General features: G+C 56.2%; 1 protein-coding gene across 3 annotated transcripts; it reads right to left on the reverse strand.

Moving 5' to 3' along the window:
* Positions 1-5,001: 5,001 nt before the first annotated feature.
* SERPINA9 (serpin family A member 9) lies at positions 5,002-15,150 on the reverse strand. 3 transcript variants are annotated; one of them, XM_008251297.5, is made up of 6 exons: positions 14,940-15,065; positions 11,630-11,688; positions 10,155-10,798; positions 7,631-7,904; positions 7,187-7,334; positions 5,002-5,502 (listed from the first exon to the last, which is right to left on the reverse strand). In XM_008251297.5, the coding sequence occupies exons 3-6, from the start codon at positions 10,783-10,785 to the stop codon at positions 5,302-5,304; spliced, it is 1,254 nt and encodes a 417-aa protein (XP_008249519.1). In that variant the 5' UTR covers positions 10,786-10,798; positions 11,630-11,688; positions 14,940-15,065; the 3' UTR covers positions 5,002-5,301. The 3 variants fall into 3 exon arrangements, with proteins under 3 accessions (XP_008249519.1, XP_002723165.1, XP_089178198.1); XM_089322072.1 differs by having other exon boundaries at positions 5,031-5,502; positions 7,631-7,874; XM_002723119.6 differs by lacking the exon at positions 11,630-11,688 and having other exon boundaries at positions 5,021-5,502; positions 14,940-15,150.
* Positions 15,151-16,799: the final 1,649 nt, after the last annotated feature.

The following is a 16,799-nucleotide window of genomic DNA, read 5'->3' on the forward strand; positions in this document are numbered from 1 at the left end:
CAGCGCCACACCAACCCCTCTGCACCCCACTGCCATGGGGAGAGATGCAATCACTGTGCATAAAAACAGCAGACGGAGGAAGTCGTCCAACAGAGCAGCCACCCCACTACCCCATGCTGAAACCTTGGCCCTCCCAGGCAGCCGGAGCATGTGGCCAGGGCGAGCTCCCCCACATCTCTCCACAGTGCAGGCCAGGGCAGGCTCCACCACATCTCCACACAGTGCCTGGCCAGGGTGGGCTCTCCCACGTGTCCCCAGACTGTGTGGTGAGGGTGGGCTCCCACACGTTTCTGTAGACTGAATGGCCAGGGAGGGTTCCCCCACATCTCCCCCACAGTGTGTGGCCAGGGCGGGCTTTCCCACATCTCCCCAGACTGCATGGCCAAGGCAGGCTCCACCACGTCTCCACACAGTGTGTGGCCAGGGCAGGCTCCCCTACATCTCCCCACAGCCCGTGGCCAGGGCAGGCTCTCCCATGTCTCCCCAGACTGCGTGGCCAGGGTGGGCTCCCCCACGTCTCCACACAGTGCGTGGCCAGGGTGGGCTCTCCCACGTCTCCCCAGACTGCATGGCCAGGCTGAGCTCTCTCACATCTCGCCACAGTGTGGCCAGGGCAGGCTCTCCCATGTGTCCTCAGACCGTGTGGCCAGGGTGAGCTCTCCTACATCGCTCCACATTGCGTGGGCAGGGCAGGCTCCCCCATGTCTCCCCAGACTGCATGGCCAGGGCAGGCTCCCCCATGTCTCCCCAGACTGCGTGGCCAGGGCAGGCTCAATGACATCTACACACAGCGTGTGGCCAGGGCAGGCTCCCCCACGTCTCCCCAGACTAAGTGGCCAGGGCGGGCTCCCCACGTCTCCCCAGACTGCATGGCCAGGGTGGGCTCCCCACGTCTCCCTACAGTGTGTGGCCAGGGCGGGCTCCCCACGTCTCCATACAGTGCGTGGCCAGGGCGGGCTCCCCCACGTCTCCCCAGACTAAGTGGCCACTGCCCCACGTCTCCCTACAGTGTGCGGCCAGGGCAGGCTCCCCCACGTCTCCCCAGACTAAGTGGCCAGGGCGGGCTCCCCACGTCTCCCTACAGTGTGTAGCCAGGGCAGGCTCCCCCACGTCTCCCTACAGTGCATGGCCAGGTCAGGCTCCCCATGTCTCCCTACAGTGCGTGGCCAGGGCAGGCTCCCCCACGTCTCCCCACAGTGCATGGCCAGGGCGGGCTCCCCACGTCTCCCTACAGTGCGTGGCCAGGGCGGGCTCCCCCACGTCTCCCTACAGTGTGCGGCCAGGGCGGGCTCCCCACGTCTCCCTACAGTGTGCAGCCAGGGTGCAGCCTGAGCTAAGGAAATGCTTACTTATGAGACATCTCTTGATGATGAAATCGAGGTGATTTTCATGATTCTTTTGTTTTTCATATTTTTTGCAAACAGCATGTATTTACAATAATCTAAAAAAATAATTATTAAATCATACAAGGAGAGCTCAACCACAAAATAAAAGCTTGGGGTGGGCCCTTGGCCAAGTGGTTAACAAATGTGTGAGCCGCATCACAGACCTGGGTTTCAACCCCAACCCCAGCTTCCTGCTGACGTGGACCTGGGAGACGGCAGTGATGGCTCAAGTGACTGAGTCCTTGCCACCCACGTGGAGACCTGGAGGGAGTGCCCAGCTCCCAGCTCCCAGCTCTGACTTTGGTGCAGCCTGGGCCATCACAGATTTGAGAAGTGAACAAGCAGGTGGAAGTGTCCTCTGTCTCTCTCTTCTCTCTCCCTGCCCCCTCCCTCCCGTTTTCAATAGATAACTTTGTTTAAAATTTTAAAAACAAAGCAAGAGCCTTAGCCCTCTCTGACACAGTGGCCCCCATCTTTTACCCGAAATCCCTCAGAGACTGAGCCGCTCGTCCGCTGCGGAGGAGGCAGGGCGCTGGGGGTGTGCAACCCGGCACAGCTTCCCCGGGACAAGCCTCTGGGTCTGGCAGTGTCCAGTCCTCATCTGGTCCTGCGTCTTCACGGCTTTGGGCTCTTCGAGCTGCTTCTAGAGGGACGAAAGCCTTCTCCAAGGGGTTGCCCTGTGACTTCACGAGAAACCTCGAGCCAGGCCACCCAGGAAACTACCTCATCTTCACAATTGCATCACTGATCAAGAGTCTTCCCTTGCTGACCTGTTTCCAGGCCCTTCCCACCAGAACCTGCCAGCATTTTCTACACACCAGCTCCCTCCTACCTAATCCATCAGAACTTCCCCAGGACTCGGATCACCGGTCATCTTTGAGCACCGCTCCTGACTTCCCCCGTGATCTCTGTGCAATACAGCTTCTCACCACGCCAAGACCAGGACTTCAGCACTTGGCCTTCCAATGTGCACCGGAAGATGGACTCATCCTGGCCTGGGCCTGGGGACAGGCAGGGGACACCCCTGGCACCAGGTGTCCCAGAGGCTCTGCCAACAACATCTGCCACACTCTTGAAAACTCCCCAGCATAGCCACGAAGGGGGTGGCCATTGCTTTTTATTTTTCTGAGATTTATTTATTTGAAAGGCAGAGTTACAGAGAGAAAAAGACATCTTCCATTTGGTGGTTCGCTCTCCAAATGACTACAGTGACTGGGGTTGGGCCAGGCCAGAGCCAAAGCCCAGGACCTTGAACTCCATCTGGGTTTCCCACGTGGGCGGAAGGGGCCCAAGCACTTGGGTATCTTCCACTGCTTTCTCAAGCACATTAGCAGCAGCCAGGACTCGAACCAGCACCCATATGGGATGCCACCCCAGCACCCATACGGGATGCCACCCCAGCACCCATATGGGATGCCACCCCAGCACCCATATGGGATGCCACCCCAGCACCCCATCATTGCTTCACTGACATTCTAGGGGCAGTTCCTTAGCAACCGAGGCGCCAGGTCAGCCCCAGAAGCTGAAGAGGTAATAAAACACCCTCCCTTCTGCCTTGAGGGAGACTTTGCAGCCACATGGTAACAACCATGCTTGATACATTGTAACCTGGGATGTTGCAGCTTGAGATCATGGCCAAATTAACGCCCAAGTTGTTTACTGCCCCCCCCCCAGCATCTCTGTCATTTTACAAATCCTCCAGCCACTTCCTTCCCGAAGGGGCACACCCCACCCAGCTCCCTCCACCACTGGAGTGCCAGGGCTCTGGCCCAGGCTCCTGCCTCCTGACCAACTGGAGTGCTCCCACACGTGGCGCTGTGGGGCGTGGCCTGTCTTCTTTCGGGATCATCAAGTAATAAATCCTTCTTTCCAAGGCACTTTTCCCTGTGCTCGTCATCTTATTCCTGATTAAAACACACTTCAAAACAAATGCAAGGTACATTTCAAAAACAAAAGCACGGGTGAGCATTTGGCCTAGCAGCTCAGGTGCCTGTGTCCCACGCCAGGTGCCTGGATTTGAGTCCTGGCTCTGGCTCCCAATTCCAGCTTCCTGCTACTGCAGACCCTGGGAGGCAGCGAGTGGTGGCTCAAGGACTTTGGTCACTGCCACCCACATGGGAGACCTGGATTGCATTCCCAGCTCCTGGCTGTGGCTTGATTCAGACCTAACTGTTGCAAGCATTTGGGGACTGAATGAGCCAGTCAGAGTTCTCTAGTTGCCCATCAAGGAAATAAATAATACAAAATAAAAACAAATGCAGAAGATAGACAACTTGAACAACAGAGAGGGGAAGAACATTCAGCCAGCCACAGAGTGTGTCCTGTGACCACTCCTGCACCTGCTGGCTGGCGGCAGTCCCGGCAGGCGGCACTCTGTGCCACCTGGGAGCAAGCTGAGAGGAGGTGTTGACAGCTCCCGCCCACCCCAGCCACGGGGGCCCCTGATGGTTACTAGGATGGGCTAACCAGGAATTACAAAGCATCTTAGCCAGTTCTGCATGCCTGCCCTGCCCCGGTGCCTGCCTACTAGAGTACCCCGTGAGCAGAGTCCTGTCTGGCCCAGTATGCTCCATGGAGGCAGGATGGTCACCAGTGACATTTATGGGGCAGGGGGGCTGAAGGCAGGGCACTGTGGGGACAACAAGGCTGGGCCCAGGGAACAGGCAGTTGGAGCCCCTGATACCCAGGCTTAGGCTCTGGTCCTAATCCCACCTGCAGCCCGGGTTGGTGGTCCGCACCCTCTGAGCCTCTGCCCCTTGATTTGGAAAATGAAGTGAGGGGTGGAGGGGGCTCCCTTCCAGGCTAGCTCCCTGCTGCTGCACTCTTCCACGTGAAACGGCGTGGCAAAGAGCAGGTGGAGGCTCGGTCCATCCCATGTGCAACCCCCTGGAAAGGGTCTTTGGGTCTGCCAGGAGCACAGACTGGCTGGAGGCTCAGGAGACGTCCCCTGGCTGGGAGAGGTGAAGGGGGAAGGAGGCGCACAGCAGAGCCAACGGGAAGGAGAGGAGACGGCTCAGAGGGCGTGGCTGCCCCACAGTCCCTGGCACCACGTGTGGCTCTCAGGACAGAGAGGAAGGGAGCAAGAGCATTGTCCCTGCAAACCCGCAGGAGGGCTGCGTGTGTGTGAGGCGGGAAACCAGCCCTGGGCTCCCCCGCAGCCACACACAGCCCTGGGCTCCCCCGCAGCCACACACAGCCCTGGGCTCCCCCGCAGCCGCACACAGCCCTGGGCATGTTCTCTGCCACGGTGACCAGCACCTTCCATCATCTGACCACCCCATTTGTGGCACAGGACACTCCAGCCGCACGTACTCTGCACTGTCCCCCCCCCCCCGTGCCTGCCCACTCCAACTCACACCCCCTTGCCCTCCCAATACTCTCTCCCAATCATCCCGCTCATTGCTTTATGGGCTGGGTCCTATGATCGCTGGATGGTCAGTCGTCTCGTCTGGGCCCTGCAGGCCGGGGACCAGGTTCACCTGACTCACTCCTTGCAGACGTTTCGTGTTTGGTAAGTTTTTGTGGGACAGATCCTTGCAGCAGCCACTGAGATGTCCTGGGATGGCGTCCAGGCACCCTTCCAGACATGGATGCTGCAGGGGGTGGGAGTCCTGTGGCCAGCTGAACACACACATCAGGTTTATTGAATTTATTACTGTCAGTCTGCAATCCAGGAGCTATGAGTGTATTTACTGTGCCACGAAGCCGGGATCCTGACTGGAGCTCCCAGGCTTCACCTCAGGGCCAGGGTTTCTGCTGACAGCTCCCTGCTGAGCCTCGGAAGTGGGGTCCCCACCAGTGGATCCAGCTGCCCTGGGGTGAGGTGGGCCCGCGGAACAGAAGGCAGCAGCAGGCAGCATCGCTGGCTACTTCCGGTGCAGCCGCGACGAGCCAGCGTCAGCAGGGCACTGCCCACCTAGGGCTGAGTGGGGTTCTCCACTTTCCCCAGGAAGAGAATCGCGTCCGTGGCCTTGCTTATGATGGCCATCAGGAAGGGTCTGTCCAGGAGAAAGACATAGGAGGGGCCATCCTTGGAGCGGACCGTGAGCTTGGTGCTGGTGGCCGCCACAGCCTCGGTGCCCTCCTCGCTGACATCAAGGACAGCCTTGTGGGTGGCCTGCCGAGGGAAAGCAGACATCAGAGGGTCCCATAGAGCGCCCTTCACTTACCTTGTCTACGAATAGTGACACCTGCCTTGAGAGGCTTCAAGTTCACGTACGCCAAATGCCTGGCACTGGGTTTGCTCGGTAGCTTGCAGCAAGTACAGGCTCCTGGCCCATTGGTCTTTAGGCATGGAGGGGAATAATTACAAATGCAGACCAGACAGAGCTGAATGGGGGTCTCAGTTCTGCCACATACTGTTACAAAAATGCTCTGTGTGCCATGTGCTTCTGCTTCCGAATCCATCCAAGGTGGTGGCATTTGCGCGCATCCTGCCTGGTTATCACGAGAATTAAAGGAGATCCTGGTACACAAATGCTCGCGCCCTGGCTTGCTGTAGTAACGGCTGCATGGCTGCGTGGCAGACACGGAGTAGTATCACTGAAGGCTGGACCCCTGCTTTGTCTTCTGGGGGTAGATCTCAGCCTGGGGTTCATGCCCTCTGAAGCTCCAGGGAGGCTGAGACAGGCCCATGGGCACAGGCCTTCATTTTGCAGGGGCTCATGGGCAGTCTCCTCGGGGAGATGTCCACTGTGCTTATCATATCCCAGTGGGCTCTCTGCATCCCTTCCCTGGAAACCAGTGACAAAGCCCCCTCCAGGGTCCCAAGACCACTCTTGACCATTATGATCTATGATCAAAATAAAATATTCGGTCGGGGTCCAGACCTTACCCACGTGTGCACAGAGGCCAGTCAGGTAACCCCTGGAGGGTCCCTGTACAAGCATGGTGCCCTCGGAACAGCACAAGGACACCCACTGGCTGGCAAGGGTGTGTGTGGCTCAGCCGGGGCCATCACTGTCGTGCAGGAGGTGGGCTCACCGTGGTTGTAAGGTTTATTTCTAAAGGATCAGAAATCTAGACTTTTCGACCTAACATTCATATACTATTTTAGAGGTTCTCTCTCTCTCTCCCCTTCCTTCCTCTCTCCCTGCCCCCACCCTCAACAACATATCAGAGGGTACAAACAGCAACATGATTACAGGGTGCAAATGGCCTATGGCAGCTGCATGAGGATCTAAACTGTAGGGAGGAAGGCAGTCAAATGCCAAGGAGAGAGGCCAGTGTGTGGCGTAAAGCTGCCGCCCGAGATGCTGGCGTCCCATACGGGCACCGTTCATGTCCTGACTGCTCCACTCCAATCCTGCTCCCTGCCAACGTGCTGGGAAAGTAGCAGGGCACGGCTCAAGTATTTGGGTCCCTGCCACCCGTGTGGGAGACCCGGATAAAGCTCCTGGCTTTGGCCTGGCACAGCCTGGGCCATTGTGGCCATCTGGGGAGTGAACCAGGGGATGGAAAAACGCCTCTCTGTGTGTCTTTCCCTCTCTTTCTGTATCTGCCTTTCAAATAAACCTTTTACAAAATGCCAAGAGCATCTGCTTGTCTGCAGCAGGGATTGGACCAGGAGCAGCTCCTGTTCTCGGAGCACTGTTTGGAGCGAGATACAAGGTTCTGCACATCAGAGGGATGTGGGCCATGGAGTCGCAGGCCAGGCAGCCACAGGGCTCGGCCCTTCCTCTGCCCTGGAGAAACTGCTTGACTCTGTTTCCTGATCTGTGAACTGAGGCTGCGCCAGCAGCTGATTTCCCCAGGCTAGTCCAGCTCAGGCTCTCTTGCGAGTGTTCTTCCAATCAACTCACTTTGGAGACCTGCAGGGAGTGTCTTTTTGTAATTCCAGAAAAGTCGGCATTTTTGTTGAAGGCATTGTGGATACCCAGCTTCGGGAGGATGGTCTCCAGGTCATAGGAGGCAGAGATGGAAAATCTGGGGACGAACACGTGAACCCACCTGCAGAGAAGGGAGGGGGAAAGGTGAGGTCGCAGCTCACGGTGTTTCCGTCTACTTCCAGGTGGCAGTCCCGGGAGACTTTGCTCTTCCTCCAGGCATTGTGGGCAGCTCTTCAAGGGCCAGCCGATCCCAGCCACGCCACCCTGCGGCTCTGGAAGAGAGCAAGCCCAGCACCGGGGATCTGCTGGACGCTGGCCAGCACGCAGCCTGTGCCCGGTCTGCAGGGGTGATCACTCAACAGCTTGCACCACACTTGGCTGAATGCCATCACCCAGCAAATTAACACGGACGCTCACCTGCTCGGGAGCGAGCGGCTCCACTTCTTCAGCCTCCTGGCTGACAAGGCCGCTTCCAGCTGTCGCATCCTGCCCTTCGCAGGGAGGATGAAGAAGGCCACGGCGTCCCCCTTGTAGCGCATCTGCAGCACGGAGCAGTTCAGCTCCGGATCCACCCCAAATCCAAACATCTCCACCTGCTGCATCATGGGCACGCGCACAGGGGTCTGGCCGCCCACCAAGAACGGGCAACTTGTGTTCGTGTCTGCAGGGTTAAAAGGCTGTGTCCACTTGGCTAACCAAAGAGAGAAGAGAGTGAGGTGCAGTGAGTGAGGCGAACACAGCACCCACACTGCAGCCAGGCCCTCCTGAAACTCGCTTTCCCATAACAACCAATGCCAACGGCGACTTGTCAGAGCTCCGGAAGTGAACCCGATGGCTGTAGCCAACGGCTGCCTCTGCACTGGTCCTAATCCCACACCCCGCTGCCCCACTGTGCTCATCAAAGTCCACGTTTCCGAGGAAACCACGGCGACCGAAGCCACCAGAGGGAAACGTGGGGCTGGGGCCCGTGAGAGCTGCATTTGCAGAGACTCCTCGTGGTGCGACCTGGCTTGTGAGCCCTGGGAATACGTCACCTGCAAAGCTGCCCAGATAGGATCTCATTTGGAGCTCAGCCAGTGCACAAATCCTGTCCCCAGGGAGCATTTGTGGAAAGCAATTACACACAGACGCCCGAGGCAGGGAATAACCTTTAGGGTCAACAACACACTGGCCAGAGTCTTTAGGAGGACGGACTGGGACAGCATCAGCAAAGACGACAGAGTGGGCACCTCAGCTTGGTCCCCCTTCCCAAGCATAACCAGGAAAAGGGTGAATGTTTTCCAGAAATCTGGACATGCAAGCCAACAGCTGGCTCTCGATGGGAGCAGTGTGCCTGTGCTGTTCTGTTTGGCTGGTGCCCCTGCCGTCCTCCATGCTCCCAGTCGGCCTCGGCAAGCAGCAACCTGCCCCCGGTGCCGAGGGGGAGCAGCAGCGCTGGGCCACGGCCAGGTCTCAGCACTGAAGACTGTGCTGTCGCCCCGTCCGTGGGTCTGCACAATCCCAACTCCACTTCTGCCTGAAGTCCATCCAGCACCAAACACCTTCTTCCTGGCCCTGCAGGAGTATTTGTCAAAAACCACCACAGGCAAGTGTTTAAACTTCATGACCGCCTGGCTGATAGATGAAAACATAGTGCTGGCCATGGAGTAACCCAGGTTTTTAAAGGGAAACCTGAAGAACAAGACGTTCCCTGGGGCTTTGGGAAGTTCTAGCCTCCTTCAAGTTGAAATGAATCAACACTAAACAGGAGCTTAACCCACAGAAAGAAAGAAACCAGCAAAGGAAATTGAGTAGTTAAAAACAAACAGTGTAGGGGCTGGCACTGTGGCATAGTGGGTAAAGTCACTGTCTGCAGTGCAGGCATCCCATATGGGCGCCAGTTCGATTCCTGGCTGCTCCACTTCCGATCCAGCTCTCTGCTACGGCCTGGGAAAGCAGTAGATGGCCCAAGTCCTTGGGCCCCTGCACCCACGTGGGAGACTGGGAAGAAGCTCCTGGCTCCTGGTTTCCAATCAGCCCATCTCTGGCCATTGCGGCCATTTGGGGAGTGAACCAGTAGATGGAAGACCTCTCTCTCTCTCTCTCTCTCTCTCTCTCCCTCCCTCCCTCTGCCTCTCTGTAACTCTGCCTTCCAAATAAATAAATAGAAATATTTTTAAAAAGTGTAAAGAATTTTTTGTTTGTTATTTTCCTCTGATCTAAAAGACAAATCTATGTCAAAGGCACACACAATGTATGTAGATGTTATTTGTGACAACAGCCGGAAGGGGATGGAGGGAGAATGTAGCTACTTAGCAGCGAAAGTTTTGTGGGAGACTGACGTGAAGTTGCTTTTAATCGGAACCAGATTATTATAAGTTAAGATGTTAATTATAATCCCCCTGGTAACCACTAAGGAAATAACTCAGGTATATTGCGAAAAGAAAGTAATTAAAGTGTTAAGCTAGTGAATACTTCTTTAACACAAAAGATGGCAGTATGGAGAAATGAAAGAACCAAAGGACATAGATATATAGAAATAAGGTCTATTTCTAAGAAGAATCAGCAAAGCGGAAGACATAGGCCTACCTAATACTTAGAGTGAACGTATGGAATGTTACAGAGTGGGTTGTGAGGAACTCCTGGTCCAATCACGTGCTCTCAGAGAGCAATCAGTGAGCCCAGGAAGAGGGTTTACACCACAAGGCACTAGGGGATGCCAATCAACACCATCATGGCACGCCCCTCCACGCACTATGGCCATGGCTAACTAGACAGGCCACTTAATCTGTCTACCCAAAAGCAAAGTTGCATGGGGCCCCAGGGAGTGCTAAACTCAGCACGAGCTACTCGAAGCCATGTGGCCAGCTGGCTACAAAGCTAATCAGAGCCTAAGCCCTCCCATGAGCCCTCCCTGTATATTTGCACAAAACAAAATCCCAGTCACCTCCTGGATCCCTACCTTTGAAGAAAATGTGGTTCACCAGGACCATGGTGGTCAGAGGGTCCAGGTCGTGAACCACGTCCACAACCTTCCCCCGGGTCTCCCTCTTCACATAGCTGTTGATCCTCTGCTGAGCCACCACAGAGTCAGAGAAGTCCATGGGAAACACGGTCGTCTCATACAACCTCCTGAGGTCGGCCAAGAAGGGCGCCTGGAGCTGCAGGTCCTGGCTGATGAACAGGGTGCTCCCCATCCGCAAGCCCAGGTCGCTGCTGGAGACTTGCAGAGAGAGGAGGAGGTCCTGGAAGCCCCTGTGGATGCTTGCTTCCGAAATGACCGTGATGTTGAAGCCCAGGCTCTCAAGGACCTGGGTCTTGGTGGCTGAGCGGGCGCCCAGAGACAGCATGGCTAGGGAAGTGGAGATACTCACGGGTGAGAAGATGACATTTTGGCCTGGGCTCTCTGCAAGCAGCCTCCTGTACAGGCGGAAGGCGAAGTTGGCGTTGTTGGAAGACACCTGGGAAGCGGGGGTGCTCTTCGTGGAGGAGGGGCGGGGGCATCCCCCCCTGGGGCTGTTGGATGGGGGCACACAGCAGATGGCAGCACAGAGGCCAACAACGAAGAGAACCCCATAAAAGGAAGATGCCATCTTGGAACTTGATCTGCCGGAGAGAGAACCGTTGGGTGGGTGGAGGAAAGCTGAGAGCTCAGCCCCTGAACCAGGGACCCCCAGCCCTGCCCCGACCCCCACAGCATTAGCAAAATGACAGGCAGGTAAGTGAGCAGAGCCAGCTCTCTTGGAGCCTCCCTCCATCCTAAGTAGCTGTAGCTGTTGTCTGTTCTTAAATGAGACCCCAGACCCCAGAGGGGCCCCAGTCACAAGGCTGGTTCCAAGTCAGGTCTCAGATCCCAAACCCCACCCTCTGCTGCTCCTGCTTCGGGGGCTTCGTCTTGGAGCAACAAGAATGTGACACCCGATGGCAAGCTCTCAACCCCAGCAGGCAGAAATTCAAGCATGCTTTATCCTCTTTTGTGTAGGTCTGATCACTGCTTTTCACCCTGGCCACCATCCCCGGCCACAGGTGGCTTTGTGTCTCCCAAGAAGGGGAAAGCAGCACAGACAGGTGTCCTGGTGCCAAGACCCTCCAGGGACCCTGATGCCGACGAGCTGCCGCAGCCCTGGCCATGGCTGCCCGCTCCCCGTTCCAGCCTGCCAGCCACATTTGGCACAGTGGAATTCCAGGTTGTTCCGTGGAATTCCACCTGCAGCTGCCGCCATACCTGTTTTACGTTTGGCTTTTAGGTTTCTCACTACATGGTGAACCACCACCTTCCTCACTGTGCAAATAGCGTATCTCATGTGTGTGACAAGTAGCTGCACATTGGCCAATCACAAGCAGCCAACCGCTCAAACAGATATGAGCTGTAACCAATCAGCTGCAATCTGTCTCTGTAGGGCACTTGCATTTTCTGTAGGGTGTTACAGATATTACCTGCCTCTGTGGGAGGGTGCAGTATTCCAAACTGGTCTGGTCCGGATTGCTGCCCAATTCTAGAACCAAAAATAAAGCCCATGAAGATGGGCAAAGCTAGATCTGTGGTAACTGTTCTTCTGAGCAGGGTGCAGAGCGCGAGGGCAGTCAGAAGTCCCAGTGGGACTGGGGCTGGGCTTGTAGCCAACTGCGACAGTCGTGACGGGCAGGTGGCCTCTGCGACGTCCGTGCTGTGCAGTCACCTTTGTCAAACGGGCTACTGATGGGGCAGGGCAGGCTCACAACCGCTTTCCCGACAATCTCTTCATGGGAACTAAATTTATGGAAGCTGAGTTACAGTTTATCACACCAGATAGGATTAAGGTTAGAAGAACCGTGTGAAGAATCTTCTGGGAGAATGAACAGTCCTTTTGCAGAGCTGGTGACGTCTCTCTGTCTCCATTTATCAGATTGTACGATTTTGCTTCATAGTTTGGTCTCTAAGGTGCGCTCACATACAAAGGGACTTCAGAAAGTTTGTGGGAAATGAAATTAAAATATGCAAGCTTACCTTGGTGCAAAAAGCTTGGAAACCCATATATATATATATATATATATATATATATATATATATATATATATAACTTTTTTTCTGTATAATATACATTTTCCATGAACTTTCTGAAGATGCTTTATCTACTGCCCACACACTGGACTCCATCAGTATCTTCTAGCCTGACCTCCGACTCCACCCACCCGTGCCTCTGAGATGGCCATGTCACCCACATGGTCATCCAAGTGGACCTATGCTCTGGCAGCCTCCTCCCTACCCTCCTTCCTCCTCTCACCCCAAAGCATCCTTCTCCCCCCTACAGGCCTTCACCCCACAGGTCCTTCCTCCCACCCATGCATCCTCCCCCCAATGGGTCCTTCCTCCCCCCACAGTTCCTCTCCTCACAGTTCCTTCCCCCCCCCAACAGGTCCTTCCACCCCCCCCTACAGGTCCTCCCCCCCCACAGGTCCTTCCTCCCCCGCCACCACACACACACATCCTCTCGCCCTGAGATGTCTCAAGCCCCTCCCTCTCTCCGTCCTCAGCCCGACTTCATTCTGGACTCTTCTCAGCCCTCCCCTGGCCAAGCCTGAGGCTTCAGGAGCCACCTCCCTCCCTCTGGTCGTGTTTCCTCAACTCCAATTTCCTCCAGGACCTCCTCCAGTCCTACTTCCCAGAGACCACCTCCCCGGGGCCCGAGGAGAAACCCTCCATAGGTCACGTGGCCTCTGGGCGCTGACCCCTCCCCTCTCTGGCCCCACTGCCCACTGCTGTATCCCGCTGTGACGTCATCACTCTCCTCTCTGTCCCCTTGCTCCTGAGCTTGGCTCTGCTTTAATTCCTGGGTGGACCATTGCCGGTTACACACACATGTCCACCCGTGCCGGCAGAACTCACGCGTTTGGTCACTGGGTTGGGCAGAGCACCGACTGTGCAGGCACTGCCTGAGGAGCTGCAGCCACAGTGGGGATTGGAGGGGCAGGCCCTCGCCCTGAAACTGTTCCCAGGGAAGGTGGACACTTAGCAAGTTCCCCTGGTGTGGGGAGTGTGTGTGGTGGGTGAGGGAGGGTTAGAGCGCACCTGCTGTCCCATGACAGCACAGCCTTCCGAGCAGGCGCACGTGAACTGAGCCCCTAGCAAGGTCAGCAAGGCGAGGCAGAGAGCAGCTTAGGCTGAGAACCGGCCCGTGGGGCAGGAGGAGGCAGGAGCCAGGCAGCCCTGCGGGCTGGGAAGGTCCTGTGAGAGGCAAGCTGTGCACTAGAGAGTCGGGCAGGAGATGGCTGGGGCTCGGTGAGGGTCATGCAGGGGGTGTGTGTGCTGTGTTGGCCCTGGCCTGTCCCCCTCCCCCAGGGCAGGGGATTGATGCAGGGGACTGACTCACTTGGGAGGGCTGCTCTCACGGACTCTCCCAGGTGCTGCCTGGGTCCCCCTGTCTCACTCCCAAGCAGCTTCTACAACCCAGCTCCCCCGCTCTCGCCCTCCCCCCAGTCCAACTCCTGCCCTCCAGGGCTGCCCCTGGCTCCCAGCCCTGCAGAGGCCCCCAGCCCCTCTCTCGGTGGGGGACTGACGTGTGCATGCATCCTGCCCGTGTGCTCAGCCCGTCCAGCTGACAAGGACGCGCTGACCTCCCAGGGCCGGCCCTCAGGGCCCCTCCCTCCCAGCTGCCTGGCCTTCGGTCCACTGGCCTGCCCGAGTCTCCCAGCTCCACACACGCAGGTGCCCTGAGCTGCCCAGGGCGAAGCTGTGCATCGCTCACTCCCTCCCATCCCTGCCCTGCTCCACAGAGCTGCGCTGTCCAGCCTTCTCCAGGGGCCCCGACCCACACCGCTTCACCCTCAAGCTCCCCACGGCCGCCCCGCCTTCCCCAGTCCCCACACCCTCCCGTCTTCATTAGCCTCCTACCCAACCTGGTGTCAGAGGCTTCCCCTGGCCCCAGTGCCCTGCGTATTTGTGACAGCTCCAAACAGTAGAAGCCACCTATTGCTCTTCCTTTCCAGGCGTGCCCGGGCAGGTGGCTCAGCAAGGCAGGGCGGCCACTGGGAATCCCCAGTCAGCACCTTTAGGTGCCTGACGACACGTGACCCACCCGCTCTCCATCGACTGTGAGGAACATGACAGCCTTCCCAGGGTCTTTAACATGAATGCCTCCCTCTGCCACACAGGTGTGTATGTGTGTACATGTACACACACACACACACACACACACAGCCTCCAGCAGACAACCTACCTCCCAGCAAAGAGACCCTCAGCTCCTTCTCCTGGACGCCTTGCCCTCTCCCACCCCTCCTCTCCCCCTGCTCCTCCCTGCAAGGCCATGGTGCCCCCCATGCTTTGTGGAGCACCCCCCTCCCACCACCTCTGTACCTTCCACCTCCCTCTTCTGCGGCCTTGGCTGTGGGCTTCTCATCACAGCCTGGCCCAGCCTCGCACAGTCGGCCACCAAGAACAGCACAGCCAGAGGAAGCTTCCTCCACCCCACCGTTGCCTGGCTCATCTGTCTCCGTCCTCCTTCCACTGTGGCCCAGTCCTCAAGAGCTGCACGTTCCTGGCCTCTCTGGCCTCACCCCCCACTCCTCCCTCCCTGGTCTGCTCCTGCCAGGCATCTGCGTCCATAGAAACGTGACCCAGGTGTTACCCAAGCCAACACAGCTGCCCGGGTTCTCGGGGAACTGACTGGCAGCAGCATGTGGCATGGAAGCCCGCACCTGGCTTCTGGTGTGGCTCTGCGCCTCCCCACTCCCCTGGGTTTCTCCCTCCTGTCTGCCTCTCCTTGCTCACCTCTGGGGGCTCCTCTCCTCCTGCCCAGTCCTTGTGTGTCGCCCGTCTCTGCACCCAGCCGATGCTCTCTCCTCACTTTAATCTCTCCTCTCCTGATCTCATCACACCCACGGCTCCATTACCAAGAGATTGTTATTTTTAATCTCCAGCCTGGTCCTCTCCCTGCACTCCCTATCTCTAACTGCCTACTTGCGTCTCCTCCCAACAGCACAAAGAACTCTTAGACACAATATGACCCAAATGAACCCACACTGTCCGAAGCGCCACCCCCCAGCAATAGTCACAACAGATGAGGCTTCCAACTCTTGCATCGCTAGCAGCACCATTCCCTGGTTGTCCCAGCGCAGCAGTCACGCATTCACCTCCGTCTTCAGTCCCCGGGTCAACCCATCCCCAGTCCTGTCAAGTTCACTATCTAACAGCAGCCACCCACTCTTCTCTGCTCCGACCACCAGCAGGTTCCCGTGTGCTCACTGTCTCTTGCCTGGACTACAGCACAAACCTCCTACCAGGTCCTGCAAGTCACTGTCACTGTGCCCATGGCGGCTAGTGGGGTTGTTCAGAACTCATACCTGACCATGGCACTTACCTGTTGAAGGTGTTCCGATAGCTTCCTGTTTCCCACAGTAAACCCTGGGGTCTTCCACTCAGTGTGCGAGAGTGACCTGGGCTCTGCCGGCCCCTCCGGCTGCATCACGGATCACAAAGCCCCTTGCTGTTGGCTTCTGAGTTCCACTCATTTCTAGGAGCCGCACGTGTGACTTGTTATACACTGTTCCTAGAGGATTCTTCCCACTGCCTTCACCCAACTTTCTCCCCCGTTTATTCCTATGTGTTGCTTAGTCCTTAGGTTATATCATTTCCTTATGGAGACCCTCTTCGACCAGCCAGATATGGACAACTCTTATTAATTATTTTCATAGCTCCATCAACCTCTTAGAGAAATGCTTACCATTGTCACAATTTCACATTCATTTGTGAGCCTGAACAATGAATCAGGGAGTGTGTCTGCCTTGTTCTCCCTGCACACCCTTTTGTGGTCAACTCTTGGGACTCAGCTGGGCACTTGCTGAAGAAATGACTCAGCAGAGTGAGTAGTCTACCTCTGAGGGTGATACTGATGGGAAATGAGCAAGAGGGATGCTTTTAGGGTGATGAAAAATTCTGTATCTTAAGTATGGTGACAGTTACACAAGTACACATATGCACACATGTATGTAAACTGGGAGCTGACTTATACTTTTTGCCTGAAATAAAGTAATTGATAATGGACTTGTAAACATTAATAAGCTAGAAATTCAAACCAAATATATGAAATGATTGACACACTGGAAAACATGAGACAGCTCAAACACTGGACAAGAGGCAAAGAAGAGAAACAAATGGGTTAAGCTTATGATTGGCATTTTCTGGACAGAAGAGAAAGACATCAGAGTTGGAGAAAGCTGGGGAAGCTACAAGTGTGCATCAGAGTGGAGGAGAGGGGATCTTCAGAAAAGTGTAAATGGGTCTCCATGGGGCCAAAGCTAGGAGCCAAGCTCTGCATAAGCAAAGCAAAATTAAGGATGGCTGCTAGTCAACAAAACACACGCAGCACAAAGCATGCCCCAGGACAGGCAACTCATCCACAAAAACAACCACAAAGACGTCAGCAGGACAATTCCCAGAGCTCACGAAACATGGGGAGATGTATAGATTATGATTGCCCAGAAGGGAGCAATAGGGACCAGTCAGCAAACACCCAGGAGGGCCAAAGCTTGGCACTAGGGCCAAACTAACTTTAAGGCATGCCTTGATAGGATCAAACAGATTTGCAAGTAACTTACTCACCTGTCAAAGCAAAGATCAACAAACTGTAAA

Source organism: Oryctolagus cuniculus, chromosome 20, assembly GCF_051225735.1.
Source record: "Oryctolagus cuniculus isolate XC-2025 breed Fujian yellow rabbit chromosome 20, ASM5122573v1, whole genome shotgun sequence".
Taxonomy (NCBI): Eukaryota; Metazoa; Chordata; class Mammalia; order Lagomorpha; family Leporidae; genus Oryctolagus; species Oryctolagus cuniculus.

Coding starts and splice junctions, on each gene's coding strand:
- SERPINA9 (XM_008251297.5), bottom strand. CDS start 10,785: ATGGCATCTTCCTTTTATGGGGTTCTCTTCGTTGTTGGCCTCTGTGCT. Junction 7,335..7,630: donor AGCCGCTCGCTCCCGAGCAG/GTGAGCGTCCGT, acceptor CCTTCTCTGCAG/GTGGGTTCACGTGTTCGTCC. Junction 5,503..7,186: donor ACTCCCTGCAGGTCTCCAAA/GTGAGTTGATTG, acceptor TTCCCTCGGCAG/GCCACCCACAAGGCTGTCCT.